At 47.4% G+C, this 24,702-nt stretch overlaps 1 protein-coding gene across 1 annotated transcript in view; it reads right to left on the bottom strand.

Annotated features, from left to right (window-relative positions):
- MDGA2 (MAM domain containing glycosylphosphatidylinositol anchor 2) overlaps nt 1-24,702 on the bottom strand; it is a 320,012-nt gene that overhangs the window by 110,634 nt on the left and 184,676 nt on the right. Inside the window, exons 7-8 of the mRNA XM_035327104.1 lie at nt 13,249-13,578; nt 920-1,213 (exon numbers count right to left, since the gene is read on the bottom strand). Of these exons, the coding sequence (XP_035182995.1) occupies nt 920-1,213; nt 13,249-13,578 (624 nt within the window). The remainder of the gene's footprint in view (nt 1-919; nt 1,214-13,248; nt 13,579-24,702) is intronic.

Raw genomic sequence — 24,702 nt, 5'->3', positions numbered from 1 at the left:
AACCAGGATGTTGCAGCCATGCCGGACTCGTACAGAAGAGATGAAGTGCTCCGACAGAAAGATAAACTAAACGTGTGCTCTGATGAAAGCACGGCAGATACCACAACATGTAATCAAGTGCATAAACATTTTGTTATACAGCAGACCTTGAAAAAAAGAAATCAGTTAATTATTAGCAATAACTACATATATTGCAGCACCTCAGCACTGGATGAGGTCAGTTGTGCTGAGCTGTTAAGGCAAATCTGCCATAACATTTGGGCATCTGAATCTGGAGCAAACACAGGCTGCACAAGTCACTTTATAAACAAATGAATATAAGTACTGGAAATTCCACAGACAAATGCAAGTAAGCATCTTTTACACAGCAACAAACAACAGCTCATTGTTCCCCATAAGCCGTATCAACCCAGGCTTTTCATTTCCCAATAATAAACACTGAGCATTTCCAAATTAATTGATTTCCTCTTAAGTTTTCCCTCCCATTCCTGATGCTGACAGTTCACATTTAGAGTCAGAAGCAGCTCTGCAGACCTGCATGCAGATCAGCTCAGATGGAACAGCCCTTGCTCTTTTTTTTCCCCTTGTTTTACACTCTTGACAAACGAGGTCAGTATCAGATCCACATTTCTAGAAGTATGTCCTCCTGCCTCATGTGCTTGTTCTGGTGTCAAGAAATATAGAGCTAGGCATTGGGAAATAATCACGGCCCTACAGTTTTTTAGTATAAATGGGACTTCTATGTCATTTTTACTCCTGTATTTACATTAAACCCATGAATTCAGGGAGCTGCAGAGCCAAACACAGCACCAAAAATGTAACAACCATAAGACTTTCGCTGCTGTTTATTTAGGGGACAAATAAATCAACTTCTTTTTCTCAGCAAAGCCACATAGAAAGAAAATAAGGGTCTACTCACACTGCACGATGAGCTGTACCAAGGCTTCCCTGGGTTTCACATTAAACCCGTTGTACTGACTGGTCTGGCACCTGTAGGTTCCCGTCATCTCCCTGGACACGTTCACGATCCTCAGGATGCCATCATAGCTCTCTGTCTGCATCGCCCCGTCCGGCATCACGACCTCCTTGTCGGCTCGGGACCACAGGATGATGGGTTTGGGCTTTCCTGTCACCTGGCACTGCAGCTCGATCGTGTCCCCTTCCCGAGTGACCAGGGGGGACTTTTCTTGAGGAACAGTCAAATTGGGTGGGACTTCAAAGAAAAAGAGACAGTTCCGACAATTAGCGTTACAGAAACATCGGCTGGCTCTCTCGCTTACACGGCTGTAACCATATATCAAGAAATCATTTATACACATAGAGCAATGCACACTGATTGCACATATCAGGAGACTGTACAATCCTACTATATTTACGAGGCAAAGTGCTCGGCTGCCTGAAGTAGTTAAAGTAAGATTTAACTGCCCCAGCTCTGAAACTCGCTCACTGCCATGTGTGTGCCCCCCGTGCCAAAATGCCCTAACGGTGCTCATCAGACCAACTAGCCCTTTATCACCGGCAGTTACGGCTTTCCTTTTTTATGGGTATTTGCAACTGAAACCACTTCTTCGTAACAGCCTGGCTGCTGATTTTACCCAGCTCATAACAGCAGAGGAAGAGCTGTGCCAACTCAGAAACCAGCTCAGAATTCACAGCCCGAAAGCAAAAGGCAGTTGGCATGTTTCTGTCACAGGAAGCTCGTTAAAGCGGTGTTGTTCCTTAGAGATTTGCCTTAACGAATCCGGAAGGAAGCTGCGAAGAACTGCATCCCACGGGAGTTAGGTAACCCTGTGAGCACAACACGTGGCGCTGCTGTGCTGAAGGCCCCATCCTTCCACCCTCTGCAGCCTCGCAAGAGCAAAGCTTCCTAATTGCCACCAGCGACTGATTTATCCCTCCGGGCCTTGAACGACCAGCCCTTGGCAGCCAGGAGAAGGCCTTGCTCTCCACAGGAGAGACCTTGCTGTGCAGGGACCTCGGCCAGAACAGAAATCACTTGTCACCCCTTGCAAAGCCATCGGTGTTTGCACGCCAGGCATCCCAATGAGTTCCCACAGTTGGTCCCATCAGAGGCGGCTCCTCTGCCGCTGGGCTTTAGGTGATTGCGTTTGATAATTACAAAGCGCTGCAAGCTCCACAGTCCTGATGAGAACAGTTTTGCCACATCCAATTATCGTTACCATCTCATCATTCCTACATTGGTTTTATATCCAATTTCCTCCTCTCTTTTAGCACAACGCAAATCAAAGTGCGGCTCTGAAGCTGTTCGTGCCCTCCAGATCACACATCCTTTGGCTCTGTGGATGCTTGGGTGGGGGGGGGTGAAGATACGAAAAGGCCCAATTTGAGCACTGCCTTCTCTCCATTTCCCTTTGTGCCTTCTGAAAGTCAGCTACTCTTACAGGTCGTCCATCCGGAGTCGCTTGGAGTGCCGCTTGTTTTAAAACCAGTCCCTCCTAGGAGCATCGCCTCCCACACCGTCCTGCGCTCGAGCACCTTGTCTAAACACCAGGGCTGGCAAAATGCAGCCTGCACCAGGACTTGCATCTGCAGGCAGAATAACCGGCAGGCCTCCAGAGACAGAAACAAAAGACTTGTACCAGTGAGAAACAGCTCTGCTGGAGAAACACATCTGACAAAGCCACTAGTGATCAGTTTATATCAGAGACTTTTGTAGGCTTCAGAATGCTGTTTTCAGCTGTTTTGAAGGTTTTAAGAACTCTGCCTGAATCTGATGGGACATGCAACAGTGGAAATAACTTTTTTCCACAGGAGAGTAAAGGAGAAATTATCTTATATATATATATTAGAAAATAAAAGAAAAAGGAAAAAAGAAAGAAAGAAACAAACAAACAAAGAATAAAAGGACTGCTTAATAAAACATTCCCAAGATCCATTATTTGATTATTACGATCCCAAGGAGCCCTGGATCACTTGGAGAGTGACCACCATGCGGATGCCCCTGGCGAGGAGGAGCTGCAGGACACAATATGGCCAACCCCAGCGAAGGAGGTCCAACGCCACGAAAGCAGTCTTTGCAGAGGCCTCAGAAAAAAAATACAGAGGGAAGAGGATGATGAAGGCAGCGAGGGACAGGACAGAAACACCAGGTCCTGGAGCTTTCGGAATCATTTTGGCAGCAGTAACTTTGACCTTCCTGCAGACCCTCACATGCCAGCAGCCTCGGGTAGAGGAGGCGAGTACGATGTGCCCAGCTACACAGCTCCCACGCTGGGCTCCACGTGGTGCAGACACAGCCTGTGCCCTGCTGGGGATGGCAGAGGTGTGGGAGCTGCCAGCATGCAGGGTACTGGGCATCGAGGTGGCAATGTGAATACACGTCCATGGGGCTCCCACCTGCTCTGCGCAAGGCGCCTGAGCACGGGCCTTGCAGAGGGGCTGGAGCTGCTTGGCTGTGCCGGCTTGGGCTCACCCAGCGATGAGCACAGCCAGCTCTCAGACAGGTGCTGTGGTTCTCTGAGCTGTTCTGACCGGGCTTCTCCACCAGCGTGCCCTTCCCTCAACTTTATTTCCGCATCCTACGCTTCTGCGCTGAGGTGCATGGTGTTTGTGCTGGGCCTGCGTCAGCTGGGTGCTCGTGGGGGGAAGCCTCCGCCTGCCCTCCTGAGAGCAAGCACACCAAATAGACGCCGAAAGGCCACTTTCTAAAGCAACTGAAGCACAGGCTGCTCTGGGAAAAAGTCACTGTTCTGGGAAGGAAAGTACAGTTTAAAGAGGTCTGAAAGCACACTAAGTACCGCCTCCCTGCAAGGAGCCGCCTTCTGAACTTTTTTCCCAGCTCGCCTGGCTTGTGGCTTCTCAATCTGCTCAAATACCACGCTCTCCTGTCTGGGCCACCCCTAAAACATTTACTTTGCTCCCGGGGAGTGGATCTTTGAGCAAAGCTCCTCCCAGTAGTATGGATGCTGCAGGCCCCCTCTTGGCTCTCCTCTTGCTCCCTGCCCCTCCAGGCCCTTCTAGGCCCATCTCAGGACGCTTGTTCCAGACTGCCACGAGAGCAACGGGTCTGCAACACAAAATCGTACTGCCTTAGCCTCCAGTCGCATACCTGGGCAAGGGCTGTAACTTATCTCAGGTGCCGGGCCAGGAGCAAGGCTTGGCACAGCGAGCAGCCCTGTACAAACACTGCCTCTGACGGCAACGCACGCCAGAAGATAAAAAAGAGAAGGGAGGCAGCAAAGCCAGCTTCACCTGTGGAGGCTGGCCAAGTCCCAGAAACAGGAATGGGATACACATAGGTTGAGGAGCTGTTTCCCAGATACCTACAATGTTCTGGTTTAGGAAACTCCTTCACTAAGCTTGTCACAGTGACCTGGGGCAGGAACATAGCCAGGTTTAGGGTGTCCATGAGGTGGACCTAGAGAGGAAGGAGGGCAGAGGTGTGTCAGTGCAGCTGGGGGCTCCTGAAGACTTGCCTCCCTCGCAGCTGCTCTGCATGGCTGTAGAAAGGCAACGGCCTTGAGCTCTGGCTGCAGAACCCTGCCAAATGCAGGACACAAACTGACAAGTAGAGGTGGGTGAGATTCGGACGTTTGGATGCTAAGAGCAAACTACGACTCATGTAAGGAAGACACCAGGAAGGTGAATGGCAGGACATGGGTCTTTGGGGCAGGGGGAACCTGATGCATGCAAGAAAGGTCCCGTGCAACAGTGAGCAAGTCATTCACCCTCTCCAACTCAGTTTCCTTGCTGGAGAGCAGATGGCTACTGCAAAAGCACATGGCCAAGATAAAGACCACAGACTATGAGGTTTGCAGGCAGGCCGTATCAGTACCCTAATGGGGAGATACCTCAGAATAACCTGACTCCTCCTGGGGCATTTTGCAACACAAGCAGCACCCGTCATGTTGTCAGCCAGCCAATAGATTATTATGGTTTACTGCATTTGTTAACAGCCTCGTTACTGGAAGCAGAGGAGAGAGGAGAAGCAAGGCCACCAATTAAAACAAATCATCGCAGGGGCAGTGCCATAAATCAGAAGCCTGGCTGCAGCTTTCACATACAGCACTTGACTGGCAGTGCCCAGGACAGCGAGCTCCCACGGGGGTGCTCCCCTGACACACCACACGTTGGGGCCCCAGGTCCCCCCTGCTGATCCCCTCCTGCCTCATTAGGAGGAAGCACTGCATCAAAGCCTCACTCAGGAATTGGGTTTGGTAGGCTTTCCCTTTCTATACCCATCTATTTATTTCCACAAACTTGCAGGTACTTAATTATGTCTGAGATCTTTATTTCGCTGTCAAATTTGGCTTAAATTATCTACAGGGTCAAAAAATAATGGGGGTGCCGGGCTGAGCACCTGCTGCCTGACAGGCGCTGGCAGCCCAACCACGCACGACTGCTTCCCACAAGCAATAAAGCCTAAAAATAAAAAAAGTCATAAAAGAAACTCACATCACCGCAATGCCCACAGAGAAAGAAGGAAGAAATAAAAATAAAAATAAAAAAAATGGTGAGAGTTAGAGACCAGAGGAGAAAATAATCACATCCAGCGGTGCTTCCCGGGAGGTGCCAGAAGCTGCAGGAGGGGTGGCAGAAGGGTGCAGGGGATGGGTGTGCAAGCAAGGGTGCAGGAGCCAGCAGAGGTGCCACCAAGGGGCCGGGGGACTGCCAGCGGTGCCCGGCTGCCTCTGGCTGTGGCAATCCCCACTCCCGGCAGGTGCTGCTGTGGCACAAGCAGCGGCCGGCAGGGACTCAGCCACGGCAGAGGCATCAGCACGTCTCCTGCAGCACCAGCCAGAGTCTGCTGCAAATAAAGGTCAATTCTGTTCCTGCCTGCACGGAATAATAAATTGGCTATACCCGATATCTGAAACAACAAACATCACCTTATTCATGCAGCAAGTAGCTTAAAAATAAGTTAATGCTCTTAGCGCTTAAACCTGTTTCCTAAAGCAGAGGGTTATCGCTCGAGGAACAAAAGCGTTGGTTGCTCTGAAGTACCACCGAGCTTAAGCACGTACTGGTATCCTTTGGAACCGGCAGAGGCACACACATCAGAGAGCTACTGCTGATCTATGTCCCCTCCTGGCCTTTAAATAAAATGGTCTCAGACAACCTTTGCCTCCGACGGTCGCTGACTTTCCAAAGGTCAGATGGCAGAAGTATCGCTGTGTTCTTGTCCCGTTTGGTGTTTTTTTTTTCCATTTTAACGGCTCCCCAGGCAGACATGGCTGTCTGTCACCAGGGGTAGGAACGCAGGCTAACCCCTGCAGTCTGACCTCCCGGGGTGGTTCCAACGCAATTTTGTAGGATCCTTGATCCAGCAGCCACCGTCTGTAGGAGCCCAGGGACAGGACCAAAATAGCTTGGTCAAAGAAAAAGCCAAAACGCATACACTTAATCTATTTACTCACTGTGTGTTCTAGGCAGATAAAAGCTAGGTGTAGTCTAATCTAGATCTCTGACATCCTGATGAGCCCAGTTACGGTCCCTGTTTTAAACCTTCGGAATGCTTGATTAGCTGCCCTGTGACTGCAGCAACAAAGACAGCAAGGAAGGAGCCAGAACTTGCTTAAAACAAACCATGTGAAGGTGCAGAAGACAACGTGAGAAGGTCAAGAGGGCCTTGGAGAGATGACCCGAGGCAGACTCGGGGAAGGACAGACTGTCACTGAGCACTTCACTGGGGTTACAGCGGGCACGGGTGATGCAGGGGTTACCCGCACTTTTGGGTTTCCTTTCAGGAAGGAGAAGGGAAACCCCAAAGCGATGACTGCCAACCTAAGCTGTGATGGGGATGTGGTGGCTGCGTGTGCATGTGGGAGTTGTGGGCTAGAGTGATTGGGCTGCTTAAAATGGACTAATAACTAGTAATTACAGGATAAAGCAAAGCAAAGTTTGAGCTGCATATCAAGAAATAATCCATACTGGAGATTACTCGGAGATAATTTCTCAAAAGAAGTGTTGGAAGTCACATTGTTCAAGTCATTTAGAACCAGCCTGGATAACCACTATTGAAGAATCTACACTGGCTAGAAGAAAAAGGTGATATTATTTGCATATCCTCCTTCTCTAATATTTATGAATTTGAAGGTCTGAATCTCTAATATTAATCATCCTCTGCAAGACACATGCACTGCAGTCCCTGCCCGTGATTCAGACTCCTTGTATGATGGAGGGGTTTTGCAGGTGGGTACGAAGGACAGCCTGAGCTTTGCTACAGGATGCCAAGCTGCACACAGGCTGTATTTGAGCAGGACCTTTAGCCTTTGCAGGGCAGCAAGTGACAACTATTCAGATTCTCAAGACATCTCTGTGGACAGAGAATAAAAGTGCCTGCCCCTGATGCGCGTTTCTTTTAAAAGAAGTGTTTGGGAAAGCCTGGAAGCACGTGCTGAGAAAAGTGGAAGAGGACCCACCAGTTACCCAAGTGGAAGGCAAACCATGAAGAAATCATGCCTTGATTTCACAGTTGCTTTCTCTTCTCACTGTTTCAGTTGCCTGTGTGCTGTCCTGTACACGTGTGAGGGAGAAGAGAAAGCAGCACAGCCCACACCTTCTTGGGCACAAGCCGCTTCCAATTGCAAGTGAAGACATGAGCAGCCACCACGGATTTCATGGTGGAGCTTGCACAGATCTATTTAGACAGTAAAACAATTCCAGAATCAATACTCAGCTCGGCACATCTCTAACGCCTTAAAGCACCGCCTCGGTCTGCAGTCAGATTCTGAAGAGGCTCTCTTTAAGCCTAGAACATACCCAGCCAGCAGCAAATTAGCCAGAATTAGCTCTCAGTGATCTCGTGGGAGCCGTGCTGAGGAGCTCCGTGAGCCACAGGCAAGGCGAGGCGGCGAGCTGACCTCCGGAGAAGAGCGAGGAGACTGCCACTGAGGACGATGCTTACTTCCAGAGACCGAGCTGGAGCGAGTCCACGGTGGAGGAGCACATCCCACAGAAATCAGATGTCCCGGGGGAGCTGGGATCTGGCACTGTGAGGCTCGAAAACGCCAGCGGCACGGCAGGCAGCCCGCGGGAGCACGCAGCCCAGGAGCTTGGCTGGCCACGCTGCAAGCTGCGCTACGGGAAGGGACCACGGCTCCCAGGGATAAAATTAAAGAGAAAAATCTCTGCACATTAAGTACTAAAATAGAACGATGAAAGAAAAGCTTTTTAACAAAATCCGGCGTTTATCTGTCCCTTCTGTTCACCTGTTCCCTTCAAAGATAAACTCCAAAGATAATGGCGCACAAAAATAATCAATTTGCTGCAATAATGCCAGCTCTGCCTATTTGCCGGTAGTACCCCGTAAATGTCTCAGGGCTGCCCGTGAACGATCACTCTGGACAGTGCTTAAGGTTTACAAATATCTTAATTGGACCACTAATTATCTCACAGAAAGCATTTTTCATTATGCAAAGAGGCCGCACTTTGATTTTAATAAACATTTAGCACTAAAACGAAGGTCTTTTATGTATCATCAGAGGAGGAGCAAGATGACCAAAGGACACACACTTCACTACGGCCACATGTCCTAATGCATCAGCCTGGACACTTAATTAATCATTATTTAATAGCCGATTAGTTTACCAGGGAAGCCCCCATCACCACGCTGCAGGGCAGAGGCATGGCCGCATACACAGCGGTTCCTCAGGAATTACTCTGCCTGTCTGGAAGCACTTACGCAAAACAAAATCGGTCTCTTGGCACGACTACCTGGGGTGGTACACGCTCTGCACATCTTCACATTCACCCAGAGACGAAGAATTGGGATGACAGATTTACCACGTCGAATATCTAATTGTACCCACGCTGGGCAGGATTGAAACAGCAGAAAGAATTCTCTTAGGAAGGGAAAGGTCACCGCTACCTGCTGCCTAAAAGCATCAGCCATCTCCTGCATCCAGCCCTTCTAACAGCACTTCTGAGCAGTGTAGCCTTGAATAAAGTAAAATAACCCCCTGAAAGAGCAACTCACTTCACTGCACAATGCTGCCTGCAGGGGGATGATGAGAAGAGAACAAGCCAGAAGTGACAGATGTTACATCTCTTACTGTACCGATACTGAATTTAGGGGGATGAAGACAGCGTAAGAGCCCACGCCGAACACAGCAGAGCATACGTGACCTAAAGCCTTATTTTTCCTTCTCTGAGTATGATATTTAATGCAGAGAAAAAGATCACATACAAAGACTAACGTGCTCTTCTGATCTACCTCTCTTTTTTGGTTACCTTGAGACCATTCTGGGTGTCTTGTTTTTTATGTTTCTGTTGCTGTATTAACAGCCCCTCGATTCCCATGGCACGCACACACAGAAGAGCCGTTCTGTCTCTCAGTAACATTTGCCCTGGGTCGATTTTATGGATGGCAGGGCTTTTACAGGGAAAGATACAGCATTTGAGCCTTCATTTCCACTGTTCAGTGACCTACTTTACAGAGATGTAGTCGGGAGACTGCTAGGGGATTACTTCAGGTCCATTTATACGAGGCACTCATATGCCTTTCCTGCTGAAAGTACAAAATATCAGAGGGGAAAACCTTCCTGCTAAAGAAGGGTAACACCAAGCACGCCAAGAAGACAAGGGGTCCCTTGGACAGCCAAACATCCCTTTCCAACCTGCTGGAGGCAGAGGGGACCGAGCTGCTTCCCTCCTTGCTCAGGAGGCGCCGCCGCCTCCCCTGCCCGACTTCGTGGCTCCAGGAGGAACTCGTGGACGTCAGGAAGAGATGCTTCTTCGTGAGACTAGAAAGCAGACACACAGCCCAGTACTCAGTGCATCCATGCAACTTCTGGCATTTGGAAAATGTGTCTGTGCTTCGGCCTTATGTTCATAATTACCACAGCAGTAATGATTCCTGATGAATCAGTAATGACCTTCAAATGCACACTGCAACTATTTCAGCTTCCACTTAATCAGGTAATGAAGTCACACGGATAGGCAGAACATCTTTTCAGATGCTAAACAACGCAAATTCCAAATGCTATTTTTCCCTCCTGATTTTCTTGAGTGTTACAGGACAGTGAGTGTACGAGCTGACATAATTCATCACTGCCTGCAGAAATTTGGAAGGGCTTACAGGTACCGTCATCTAACGGGTGTTTCCAATAAATCCCATCAATTTCCCCAAAGAATCCTCAGCAAGTGCGGGTAATACAGCGGGCACTTTCTGCCAGATGGGCGATGCATGACTGCACAGACATCGCTGTCCACTTCACCCTAGCGAGCAGGCAGCAGAGTGTGCATGCAGTCACTATCCATCATGCGAACTCGGCACCTACCCTACAGCAATCCTCTCTTTGCCACTCAGTCCTTTACCTGATAGCAAGATATGCATTACTTAAGATATTGCATTAATTAAGCAAGATATGCATTAATAAGCCTCAGCTGGACCCATTCCAGTTTAATTAAGCCTTTCTGGTACTGGGGGCCCCAAGCTGGACCCAGTATCCACCGGCCTCCGTGGCTGGCAGGGAGCAGTGCTGCTCACATCCCCCTCACTGCTTACAGGGAACCCAGAGCTGCTCCTCCGCCAGGCAGCCCCAGCCAGGACCACTGCCATGGGTACAGCCCTCCCCGGATCTCACCCAGCACTGCTCCAGCACAGCTGCTGGGAAGTCAATTAAAAGTCCACCAAACTTGGCAGGAACACTTCAGGAGCAGTGAGAATAAATACTTCTGATTTATACTTAGAAAAATTTGCCAAAAAAAAAGAAGCAAAATATTCAAGGAGCTCTGAAAAATAAGCCACATCCAAAATAAATGATTAAATAACAAAATAATGACTAGCTAAACTAAATGAAATTAGTTTTTTTTCCTCCTGTCTCTCGAGGTTTAAATATGTTTGCATTACGCTTCAGGGTGGGAAACGCAGCAGAGGTGAGCTGTGTAAACACCGACTGCTCGCTCACTTACATGCACGCCGAATTGGACTCTACATCCATGACCACAACTCTTTGCATCTTATTTTTCAAATACATCTTCCAGCCCCGCCCATCACTCCAAACCACACTTTAGCAAGACCTTCAAAGCAGATTTTGTAGTATCCTCATAGCTGAAAAGTCAAGGCAAGCAGCTTTCCCTCCCCTTCCCTTGCCCACAGACCCAGGCTGGTTGTCACAGCAGGCACCCAGGCTGGGTCAGGCACAACTTGCCCACGGTAAGTCACGCTGGCTGCTTCCAGTCCCCTGCTGGCCCTCCGTGCGGATGGCCATGCTTTCTAGGAGGACACGCTCCCAGAGGATGACCGCCCTGTGCTTCCCTGGGTCTCCGTCTTGCCTTCGTGAAGACAGGCCAAAATGTGCATTGTTCCGATCTTTGTCGGACGTCTTTAAGTCACCATGACCTTTGAAAGATGACCAGGTGGCCCTGAAGGGACACTGCTCAGCTCCCTTCGATACCTCCTATCAGTCCCATGGACCTACCCCCATCCATTTTGCTTCCGTGTTCCCTAACTCGATCGCAGGCCAACCTACCTCGTATGCAGTATTCTCAATGAAAACCTTTCAGCAGGCAAAGCTCCCAGACATGTGGCAGAAGCAACGTGGTGCTCGAGGAGGACCTGGGACCACACACCCCTGCAGCTCTTGCTCCACCACAGGGCCGCCGTTTGGAGGAGCACCGCTCAGCTTGCACATACACACGGGTTTTGTGCTTACTTGGAGAAGTGATCACCGGGCACGAGATGGGTATGAGCTAAATTAAATCTCTCGGTAGCATCGTTTTGGACTGCAGTTATCTGTCACGTCAAAGGACCACAACCACACATGCCCATGAAAAGCAGTGCACGCAAAACACTTGTAAACTACAGGTCAGCTGAGGAGAAACAGAGGAAATGAGGTCTGCCAAGCTTTCTGCCCAGAACCAAATGAGGACAGCTTGCAATTATACAACCTCATTGGTCCTGAGGAAACCCTGCACACCCCAGTTCCAGCTCTTCACTGAAATGTAACGCCAGCTAGCAAAACACTTCTCCTACCAGCACCAGGATCTGAGGACGGACGGCAGGTTCAAGTATTAAAATCTAAACAATAATTTATCATGACAGTTGTAAGAGAGATTGTTTAGGCATGATACGTACTTGTCAAGCATAACTGATGCTGTAAGAGTTGGAAGATAGAAACGTGGATATACTGTTTGATGCAATAGAGTGCAATTAATCTCTTTGAGAAAGCAGAAAGCACACACTTGAATGTGTTTGGTAAAAAGGGGTCAGAAGATGCCTATTAAACATCTTCTTTCCATGCTATAAAAATGTTTTTCAATGCATTCTTTGTTGTCTCACTTCTGAACAGCACACAACACACGCCTTACCCCAGTGAATAACATGCATAATCTGAAGAAAAGCACAGCAATGCTTTACATAAAAGACAGGATGGATAGCAGCTGCAATACTAACACTCTGCCTCTGCGCTTTAACATAAAACAGTGTTCTGAAAACAGAACTTTCTTGCTTGTTTTTTCCCTGTAGAAATCAACCTTATTTTTGGTTATAATTAATTTTTCGCAGAAAAAAATCCAGCATTCAGAATGGTTTTCATTTTATTATTTTAACACGGACTACCTACCTCCGTCATTAATTTCAGCTATGGGGGGTCTAAGAAATACATTGGTTACAAACCAGCTATTAGCAAAGGGATAAAGAAAAGCAGACAGCTAGTGTTGTGTTACGTACTCCTACTCGATAGCCACAACAAGACATTCATTATCAGTCAAGGTAATAGCCAAGGTTCTAGCTCATCCAGGAGCGAGACGTTTCAGTCACGGATCTGGAAATATGCATAATGGATATCTTAAACTTTTTCCCTGTTGGGAATAGCATGATTCACCACCAAGCAGTGCGTAATCTTTAAGAAAAAAGAGAGCTCCTTCCGCTGTTCTTGGCACTCGCTGTTCGATGGGAGCAGCTGGATGGATTCAGCCTGGTTAACATAACACCCTCCTACTTCTCCCTGTAATTTCCTACCAGCTATTTTTTCATGGCTCCGGATGCCTGAAAGTCCAAAATAAAGGCCAACGTCCTTTTTTAGAAGCAATAATTTTTCTGACAATAAGAGCAGGCATATCTGAGTAAATTGGACCTTAGTGTGCTCTTGGGAGAGAGCATCGCGTGCCGCTTACTCAGTTTCTGTCCTTTAATCCCTGGAACTCAGCCCCTGACCTAGGTCCTGCTTGGATATCCCCATGGCGAGAAGTGCTCTGCATATCCACCTCTTTTTCCCACGGGTCAAGCAAAGCCATGCCTTGGCCATACGGAATTAAAACCGAAATCAGAGAAAGCCTCCTTACCTGTACTGCTGGAGATGTTGACATCAATGCTGATATCCGATATGCCACCTCCTTTCAGAGACGCCACACACGTGTAGGTCCCAAAGTCTGTGAATTTCAAGTCAATGATGTCCAGGTTCGTGGTGCCAGGCGACACGTCGGGGTCAGTCTGTGTGATGACCATCCGTTCCGAGCTTCGCAAGGGGCGTCCATTTTTGAACCAGCTGAACGTCAGCTCTTCCGAAGGGACGGCTTCCACCTGGCAGGAGATTTTCACCTCTCGCCCAATCTGGATATTGTCATCTTTATGGTATGGGTCAGGGGTGATCCAAAAACGTCCTTTTTTTAAGGCTGAAATATACAATAAATAAATAAATAAATAAAATCACAGCAGTTTAGTCTAATAAAGCACCAACTGTGCACCATCAGACTTTGCAAAGACATATGTTCATGAGTCACTTGATACCTACATATCATGGTTAGGAAGTCACTAAAACCTCCCATGCACACGCTCAGCACATGGTTATCTTTTTTTGTAGGATGAGACCTTAATCGAGTATCATCACAGAACTTACAATGCTAAAATATTTGTCATTTCCAAAATGAAAAGTTGGGACTCGAAATAATTCATGAATCTTTGCTATCTGCTTCTGGATGTCTTTATAAGCCCTTCCTCACCCCTGTGGTATGGGAGCAGAGAGGAAACAGAGATGTCCATCTGGCATCGCTAATACAACCAGCAGCAGCATCTCCAGTCTATCTGGGAACAAACGGCTTTGTGCCAGCTGGTTAAACGGGAAGAGGGAAGCACATGCCCGAGGCTACAGCCTGCCCTAGCTCACAGCCGTGCCATCCCCTGGAGCAGCCTGGAGGGCTCCTTCTGCTCCTGCGGCTGCCCGGGGCAGGCTGCCGTACCCCAGTGCAGCACAGGGCTGCTGCCCACACCAGCTGCTTCAGGTGAGGAAACCGCTGCCGGCTCCAAAAGGTGACAGGGCTGAGAGTACATCTTCAGGTCCCAGCTGGCAGTCAATGGCAAAAGGCAAAAGGATGCTCTTCTGAGGTGTAGGTTCAGGGGAGAGCCCACGGCGAGTGCTGTGGGTGTACTTCTCCAGCTGGGTCTCACCAGAACAGAAAAGCCCATCCCGTACTTGCTGCAGCAACCTGAGGCTGAAGGCTGCACGTGCAGCTCTGAGAACATCATCACCCCGTACAAGGATCTCTATTTCCATCCATGTTTATTCAAGCTAGCAATACAAATCTAATTAAATCCCTAACCCACATGAAGCAGAAATGAGGCAGTCTCAGCGTCTCGGACGGGAGCCCCACGGCAGGCAGGGTTCTCGAGGCCACCTCTCAGGCAGGTTCAGTGCTGAGGACCCCATGCCAACCTAGGGCACAGCCTCCCGGGGGGATCGTTATTCCCCGCTATCGTCCTGGCAAGACGAGCATCTTTCACTAGCATTCCCTCATCAATCTACTATACAAGAGCAAAATAATTCTGCTACTCACTTAGTTATTTTTCTTGTCACTCTTTTAACGATTACAAAGCTATCAAGAACTATCACCGCTTACACCAGCAAACTGCTATAAAGCAGAGTTGGTTCAGTAGCAATTTTTGGAGCAGTGCCTCAGAGTCAGCCATTAGGTTCTTCAGATACACATATGTTTTGATGCACTGAATACAAAATGCTACTTATATATCTCAAGACCCCTACCCCCCATATATGTGTGCTTCAGTACGCATGCCTGTACACGTTGTTACGTACATGTTTATGTGCTATCTCCAACCACAAAGCCCCACGAGGAAAATAACAGTTGGAAATGTTACAAGCAGATATCCAAGTGGAATGCAAGTACTGGAAGACAAACGTCTGAATCCAACATTTCTTCTCATTGTGCTGACTTCGTGGTCTATCAAAAAGTTTTCCAGGTTGCCCTGCTTTCCCCTCCTGCTCTCTCTGCCCTCCCAGGGACAGTGCCCCTGGTGAGACGCGGTTGACTGAGGACATACTAGAGCACTCTCCGTTATTTATGCGCTTCGAGCCAATGAAGTGTGATGTTGTTACAAATGGCGAAGGCTATGAGCTGAATATTTCCGTGTCTGGATCCCATCTTTGGGGAACACACAGTTTGCACGTGCTGCGTGCAGGGAGCGTAACACCACCAAATGCAAACAGATGTCCAAGGCACCAAGCATGCAAAGAGAGTCTGGTGTGTTGGCTCCTTCCATCTCTGCAAGTGGTGAAAATGCTAATTCAGACTCAATTTTGTTAGCTCAGTAGCTCCTTGAACGGAACAATTCTGTGGAGCTTATAAATGCCTTGCTGAATTAGCACTTCCGCAGCTCTGAAAGAAATTAACAGTTAATTAATTAGTTGTGGTTTCTGTTCTGTTTGGTTGGCTGGTTTTGTTCAATGCGGGGAAAACAGCATAGCGTCTGGCGACCTGTGGACATCCTCTTGCTCGTGATGAGAGAAACTTCTTCCTTTGAGGAAGCTGGCCCTGCTCCTCAGAGAACGAAGGGACAGACATTGGCCGTGATGAGCGCGTCTGCCTAACCGCTGCTGTTCAGATGCAACCGTGCATTCAAAGCCCCAAGTGGCTGATGTGCTTTTGAGAATTTGTGAAGTTTGAAAATTTCACAAATTTTATCAAAACCGAATTTGCACGAAAATGTGCTAGCCTTTACCCCGCATCTCTCGCTCCCTTTTAAAAGCTGGGGAACTAACACGCCCTGTGATTCAAGAGGAGGAACCTCACATTGTAGGCCAGTTGGAAACTCACGGCAAATAACTTTGGAACACAAACTGAACTTTGTTTGGAAACAGATCAAAGAATGCTTACATCCACAAAACTCAGCAAATATATTATGCAAATGATTTGCTGACAAGAAAAAAGAACTCATATTAGGCATGATGAACGGCACATTTCAACCAGAAATATTTGCTAATAACTTCAACAAACTATTTTTATTTCTGATTTTTCTTGTTTGCTTTGAGTGCTCATGCACTCCTTGCAGCAGCTCCTCCCTCCTGTAAAGGATCAGCAAGGTCTAATAGAAAAGTCACAGTAACACTCATCGGTCCTTCGTTACAGCAAACTCTGAACACCAAAGAATTGCTGCAGAGCACATACCTAGCCTGAATATTTTGTGTACATCTAAATACAAGGAGTTTAAAGGAGGGCCGTGACTCTGTACTGTATGGAAAAAGTTAAGGAAATTGCTAGAAATTCTGAACTGGAGGAAGAAGTCTCATAAGCCAAGCCAGCATACACCCGACACTCATCAGGAACAGCCACGGGCTCCTCATATCAAACAATCCAATGACTGTAACACCGCCGGTAGCTCAAAGACAGAGCACGGCTTTTCTAACCGCATCCTCCAAGACCCAACAACCTGCACAGCTATCAGCATTTTCTTCTGATGCCAACAAAATCAGCAGCAGATCTGACTTTACAATGGAGTCTTTACAGAGTTAAGCAGCATCTTTTAACAACCCGCATCCGTAAATCCCTAATTTCACCTGTCACCACACGTAGTGATCTCCACAATTAACCCGGGTACCCTGGAATTTCTGACGTGCCATCAAAGAATTCACCATCCACACCTGGAAGTTGTCACCAGGACGCCGAGTGCAGGTGCCCAGCAGCACCTGGCAGCTGCGGGCGCGGGGCCGGAGGGCCGGGGGAGCAGGAGCAGCGTGGCGCCAGGATGTGCCCACGGCTCTCTGACCCTGCACAGGCACCCGGGACTTCAGCCAGAACGGGGTCCAAAACCCTTCCGAATGGATCAACCACTTTCAGGTACACTGGGATGGAGAAGAGGACCGTGGAGGGCAGAGTTCAGGGCACTCTTGGCTGGCAGGAGGGGCCGGGATGACCCTGCTCAGGTCTTTGCAATAGAAGTTACTGCAGCAATCAAGGGCCTCGTTAGCTAGCCTCAGGCCCAGAGCAAACAGGGTTGCCCTCAGAAAAAGGCCACAGAGCTAGCAGACCTCTCCAGAGTCACTGCACCTTCAGCAGTCCTGGGAATCCCAGGCTGCTTCTTCCAGATGAATGCTGTGGAGTCTTAGATCTGCACCAGCTGAATGTGGTTTCCAAAAGGACTTCAGAGCTCATTGATCTATTCTGTGCATCATGTACGGACCTCTTGGGAACACCTGAGCTGCGCCTGGTACAAGCCCGGTAGGTAAGAGAAAACACCTTTCTGTTTGTATTCTCCACGAGGGTTTGCATTCATAGTCAAGGAACAGGTTTGTGTTTTCCTCCTATGAAGGTTCTTGGACTGTAATTTGCAGGCATCCCCCTATATAACATCAACTACATTAAAACCTGCAGTGGACTTGGACTCCGGCTTTCCACTGCATTCCCAGTAATGTTTGAAGCATTGCTGGGAGGTTTCAGTCACAAATACGGGGTTATATGAACAGGAGATATGAGGTTAATCAGCAAAATGTGGGAGGTGATGCTGTCGGCATGCTAACCTCAGCTGCATCCTGGCAGAGATTTCATAACATAATCAACACACGGCTAGAAAATAACAGCCAATGTGCAAATAGGTCTGTACCTCCACTTTGAGGCTCAGAACGTGCCCAGGAAAGTGCCAGTCTTTCTCCAAAGAGGCCCCAAAGAACTGTGATGTGATCAAATAATCGAAGATGAAACAATTTTCATCCTCAAACTCTTCACAAAACTCTTCACTGTCTTTGCCCTCCCTCATTAATTACATTTCAAAGTAATAAAATTCATTTCAGTATCTCAAATGATAGGCTCAGGCCTATTTGCATTCATCAGGTTAAGCCATACTCCCACCCCCACCCCGACCAGCCCAAGATGCTCCTTTAATCCACCAAAACGTTCCTATCTCGCAAATGCACATTTCATGATATGCGCACGGCATCAAGCGCCGCCCCTGAGTACATCAGCTGCCGCGCTATTTGCAGGCTTCGACGGGATGGCTGTTGGCCACTGACTGCTTCCCAGGCTGACACGGGGCACTGGGGAACGCTCAGCTTTGGGTTTGCTGCTGCTTGTGTCTGTGTGCAGCAATATTAGGCAGCAGAACGGTGCAAATCACTGACTTTAACCCTGACTGAGCAGTTGGGTTCCACACGAGGTTCAGTCTCACCGACCAGAAGTGGCTTTGACTAATTCTCGTTGTTCCCCTCCGTGTTTTGTTAAGGATGGCAAGCAATTTTTGGTTTAAGCTCTTCGCAGTGAACAAGATGGGAATGTCTCCTGATAACGTGTCAAGCAGACGCGAGGACCTGCATGGGTCTTGAAGCGCCAGGAGTACATTTGGATGCTTACCGAACCCAGTACCCAGGACACCACTTGGTTCTGAGCACCCAGAGCTGGCATTTTTTCAAACAAATGCCGATACCTGCACCTCCAGATCCAACTCAGTGCTGAGATCCTCTGAAACTGCTCGGGGTTCTGCATTTCAGCTGCATCCCCTGGGTCGGGCAACGCAGCAATCCTCTCCTGTGCTCAGGCGTTGCTGACCCTTTGATGTTTCCCTCTCACACGCACAGAAATAGTTTGTGCTACTTGGAAAGATTCTTCACTTTATTTTTAAGGCCAGTGACAAAGAGGCCAAAGGTCTGATCCAAGGCTCATCACTGTGAATGATGGTCATTCCATGGCTCCTCTGTGTGCTGCACTAAGCCTTTTGCCTTGAATTCGGCTTCCCCACAAAGGACAAGAAGACACAAAAAGCACCAGGGGAACAGCTTGTTTGGAAGGCGAGCTGCAAACCCAGCTTCATTCTCTAGAAACTCCAGTCTGTTAATCCAGACACTGGCTGTTTGCTTTAAAGGACTGAGATGTAACTCTACAAGTTACTGCTGTGATCCTTGTACCAAAAGATGATTACTGGGATGATTCATTGGTCCTTGAAAGAAAGATATGAGGCAGACAGCGGGTAAAGAAAGCCAACCCTTATCGCCAGCTCTTGCTTCAATCACACCGGGCTCCTCGTCTCCTTGGAGCCTCACAGATGGGAAAAGCAATCCTGCTTTCGTATGACTGCAATTCAAAAGATTCACAACCTTACGACAAAGATTTTAGATAGTCCCTAAAAGACTTGTGAAATGCATTCGTAAACCTAAACCTTTTCCCTAATCTGTCAAGGCATCTTGAGAAGCCAACTTTTCTCATTGCACGCTAGTGCTCATATATTCCGTCTCTGTTGGTTCCCAGACTTTGTAGAGGAAAATAGAAACTCAACTTCCTTCCCCTCGAGGAGCAACTCAGATTGATTCTGAGTGGAGCTGTGGCACTGACAAGCACCTGAACTGGTCTATCTTCCAGGCAATGGCTTTGTAACACAGAATTCTGGCAATGACCAGATACAGTACTTGGTTACAACAGGTCAACGTACAGAATTAATGGGGTTAGTATCAATGGTGTAAGCACCTGGACTGGTTGATTTCATCATCAACGCATGATCTTTATAAAGCTATAGGTATCTTACTGCTGAGAAATAAGGAAAAACAACGTAATTTGACTTGCTGTGGTTACAGGCAGACACCAATGTATAGTGGTATGGTAAGTGATGTTTTCCTGCTGTAATTCTGAATTATTTATCCTCCCCAGAAATAATCTGTTTCTGACCCCAAACAGCTGAGAAAATGGCACATTTCAATTTACGACATTACTCTGATGCATTTTTTTATGTGACCTGAGCTTTGTTGCATTACAATACAAATAACCAATTCCAAAGCAATCACAAACTTGGACTAATATGCCTGACTTCTCTGTCAAGCGAATAAAGATCCGTGCTTAAGGTGGGAGACCATGTAATTAGCAGCTGACCGGGGGGCTGCACCGCCGGTGTCCTGTGAGATAGGAGCCATCCTAGCACACTCCCCTGCAACTCAAGTGAACAATAAATATTAATACCTCTGGCTGCTTTCTTACATACACATTTGTCAAAGCTATCATCCAATATCTACATCTGCACCACTGGGATGGGTCTCAGATTTGTGTGTCTGAATGATTAAATGAACAAATATATGAAACAAAGGAATCAGGACCACGACTACGCCTTGGAAACTGCAGCGCAGTCTGAATTCTCTGGTTTGTTTTTTAAATGGAAAGCTCAGCAAAAATGAACCTCTACTAAATAAAGTCATTCCCACAGAAGAAATAGACTCGTGGAATTTTTTCTCTGATATTTCTTCCTTCAGTAACACATCTACCTCTACCAAATCAACAGAAGTAAAAGGAAGTTCTTACCATAACCTCCATAGAAGCACCGAGTCCTCCTGTTCCTTTTGGCCATGGGCAGCAGAGTTTCAGTCTTTGGTATCTACAGGACGTTGCCTTAAACGGCATTATCAAACAGCTAAACTGAGTGGTGACAGTTTAACACCTGTCCAAAAGCTGTTTCTCACTGGTGAATATCACGGTGTAATCAGTTAAACTTCATCTGTCACATTAAAATACTTTTTGAAATTATTCTGCATACAAGGAGCACTGAAAACACATTTTTTTATTATTATTATTATTATTTTCCCAAACAACTAAACTTTTGAAAGCAAACTCAAGTCCTGCTTCAAAGCATAGAAAGGAAAGCTTTCAGAATTATGGTTTTCTAGCCTAATTCTAAACTACAAGACCAAAAACACACTCCTTGAAATCAGCTTTGTAGGTATCAGCTCTCCGTAATGAAAGTTTATCTAGGCTGCCACATCAGCTCGGTCTGCACGCTGATTCTGGACGCAGAGCAGCCTGCTCTGAAGTGTCTTGTACAAAATCACTTCCACTTCTTTCTGACGAATGACCCCCTCCATCATAGTCAGCACTGTTATGAGCATGTAACCACGTATAAACAATTTCAGTAACAAACAGGAGACAACATCTGCCAACTGAATCACGGCACCCTGCTGTGACCATCACAGCCACACCTACACCTGACACAAAGCGATGTCCCAGCTTCGCCCCAGGCTGGACAAAGCTAAGACCCACCATAAACACGAGCTTTGTGCCTCGCTTCAGTGAAGGCCCTGAGCAAGTGGTCAGGTCAGGGCTAGGAAAATTTGGTCTGGTGAAATGGACCTCATGGTGTGTTGGTGGCTGTGCGTTAAGAGCAGAGTACAACTTTGGGACAATAAGGAATATAAACGTTTACTAGCAGGCCTCTGATACTGAAATTGCAAGATTTTTGGGACAAAACCTCTGTGTCCAGCTGGTGCTTTAAGAAGTCAATTTTCCGAACAGCAAGGACAGTAAGACTAATGGATTTGGGGGAATAATAAAAGCAGAAAAGCATTTAAGTCCAAACTCAGAGTTGCATAAAGAATTGTACAATATGGTTAAAATGCCACAATTCTAAAACCAAAACCAGAGGTTACCTTGGGTAAAGCCATTCTTTGGTCAACGAACAAAGACAAGACTATGGAATGGCTTAGGTTAGAAGGGACCTCTGGGTCCAGTCCTCCAGCTCTGTCAGGGACACCCAGAGCAGGTTGCCCAGGACCACATCCAAGTGGCTTCTGAAATTCTGGCAGGGAGACTCCACAACCTACAATCTAACAAACCTAAGATTTAACAAACCAGAAAAGGGGGGCAATGGCTCTTCCAGTACCCCTCTGCACCACAGAGGGGCAAAGGACACTGAAAGAGCCAGAGACGTTTAAGAGTCTGAAGCTGCATGAAGTCACAGTAGTGGAGTCTCACCACCTCACAAGAAACAAATCCCGCCTCAGAAGATACGGGGTCCTCAGCCACAGCTGTGTTTCTACAAACCTCCTCACTGCCAAGTGGAGAAAATAGAAAGGAGAAAATAAGAAAGGTTAAAATATATGGTTAAAGGCTCGTATATCTGCTGACAAGTAAATATAATGCATGAGGAAGAGAAATGCTGCAGTTCACGGGTCCTGCTGCTGTTCCTCATTGTCACTGTGTGCTGAGCACTTCTAATTAGACAGCACCCCGGCGGCAAATTGAGCTGCTCAAGCAGCAGCCTTCGGTGCCTGAGCTTTTCCCTCCAGATATGCTCATGTTTCCACAAGCCCTTCTGTTTCCTCTTTCCACTCTTCACCTCATTTCTTGTGCTATTCTGACATTCAGCTACTGCAGTCCCAGTGTCGCCTTTAAAAAAAAATAAAATTAAAGTATAGTTGTGCGGCGACAGACACCTCTTTCCATCCAGCTTTTTGTCTCTGGCAGATCTTGAACACCATCCTGCACCACCGCCCACAGGGAGCCATCCTCGTCCCAGGGTGCTTAAGCTGAGCCTCAGATAAGTCATGGCAGAAGTGGCCTGGCCTTGCACAAGACCCGCCACAGGGACCAAATCAGTGCTCATTTCAGTGATTCTCAGCAAGAAAGGTCACTCCCTCTGGTCATTCTGGAGAGCAAAGCAAACAAAAACAACTGCTTCCCCTAGGAAAAAGATAAAATAAAAAAGAATATATATATTCTACCATATATATATGGTAGAAATCTACCAACACTTGCTTTGTCTTCTGCCAGTTCACAGGACCTAGAAACTCCTAGATCGACATCTGTGCCTCTATCCATGGGCTCCACCTTTGCCTCTTAAAGAGATTCCAAACTGGCTGAAAAGAAGGGGGTTGGGACAGATCCTTCAGCACTTTCTGCACAGCACCAGCCTGCAGCATTTTTAGAAATAAAATAAAGTCTTGCCAGCTTGCCTCCACAGCAATTGCATCTATTTTGTACTCCATTATTCATATTCGGTCTTGGCTGGCGGGGGACCGTTGGGTCAGCCAAGGTCAGCATCATGCTGGTGGTTGAGTTTTCCTCTAGCAGGGAAAACTCCCGTACCTGCATGGTTCATCCGTACAACCCCACAGCTGCTGGGTCCATATCTCGGCAAGACATGGAAACTTCCTGACTCTGAAAGAAGGCCTGCACATTTCACTCAAAAGTAAAAATAAAAAATAATAAAAAAAATCAGTCTAACATCAAATAAAATTACTCGTACACTCTGCGCAGAGCCTGCCTCACCTGCGTTAGCTGCAAGGAACGGTGGTTGGTGTTCTCACAAAGGAGAACACTCTCCATGAGAAACCACTCCTGCTGAGCGAGCAGGCAGGGGGCACCTTGCTTGGGCAGGAAGGAGAGCATTAAAAAATAGTGTGAGTACAGAAAAGAGCTTTTACGGGGAATGCAACCATGTTGACCTCTCTTCTCAAAATTCAAATTTCTTAAATAAGGTGTTTCAGACTGCAAGATAATTTTGGCCAAATTATGCTGCCTGAATGTTCCCTATACTCATCTTCCTATACTAAGAAAGACTGAAGTTCAGTCCTCTTAAAAAAAAAAAAAAAAGACATTCTCAACATTTTACCAACACCTTATTTTTCCTCTGTCAACAAGGCTTTAGCTTGAAGTTTTTTTAAAACTTTAACTCTCAGGAGCTATCAGAACAATTAAGTTGTCAAGCATCTTCTACTAGAGCATCTCCAAACTTTTTAATATCAAGCAATTATTTGGCACTTACAAGACCAGATGCATTCACATTTCCAATTTAAATGCAAATACAATGGAGAGATTTCAGGTTTTGTTTCTATTTTTATAAATGCTTTTAATTTTTAAAAGAAAAGGATTTATTATTTTGGAGATGCCATGTCTTTTTTTACCTGTGTTCCAGTTACTGGCTTCTATTTCTTTTACTGCTTTTCCTTTATGAAGGGAGAGGAGGTGTAGAGCAGGTCCCCAGAGACTCTCAGGTGAGGAGGCAGCTCAGGAGGTCTAGCCCATCCTCCTGCTCGAAGCACGGTCAGATGGATGAGCTCAGAGCTGGAAGGTCTCCGAGGATGGGGGCAGCACAAACCTCTGGCCCCTGGGAGCTGCCCCAGTGGTGTCACACCGTTACAGAGCCGATTGATAAAGTGGTGACAAACCGGCAGCTGGCGTTCAGGGGGGGGTTGAAACCCCAAGCAGAAGAAAGTGAAATAACCAAAAGCGTTCCTATGACATGATGTTACAGCCTGCCAAGGCATGCCATCACTGCCCGACCTGTGCACCCAGGGCTACCCCGTCCCGCAGACCTCCCACCTCGCAGGCAAACGGCAACTTTGCAAGTCTCATCACAGGGCAGGCAAGAATTGGGATATAAATTAAACAATTCAGAGAAGCTGACACAATCCCCAGTGGGCTGTGCACTCGCCAAACAAATTATAAATCCTCTGAACGTTACAGCTGGGCGTTTTCGAGGGCCAATGCCTTTATAAAGTTTAGTTCTTGTGCCAAAGCTGTCAAAAAATGAAAAAAAAAAAAAAAAAAATTGCCTCGCGGAGCTTTCCTGGATGCCAAAAAGCAATCCATTGCAAATCTTCGCTCTTCTCTCTGCCCACAGTGCAAGTGAAACTCAGCCCGCAGTGCTTGCCTTTCCTGCAAACCCAGAGCAAAGCCCAAACTCCAAGGTTTCGGCACTGGATTGTCCCCATCACTGAGGGCTTTATTCTACCGAAGGGCTTCGTGACAGCCTGGATTCGTTCC

This window comes from Oxyura jamaicensis, chromosome 5, assembly GCF_011077185.1.
Source record: "Oxyura jamaicensis isolate SHBP4307 breed ruddy duck chromosome 5, BPBGC_Ojam_1.0, whole genome shotgun sequence".
Classification (NCBI taxonomy): domain Eukaryota; kingdom Metazoa; phylum Chordata; class Aves; order Anseriformes; family Anatidae; genus Oxyura; species Oxyura jamaicensis.
The sequence above is the reverse complement of the archived record's forward strand: the minus strand, read 5'-3'. Positions and strand labels throughout refer to the sequence as shown.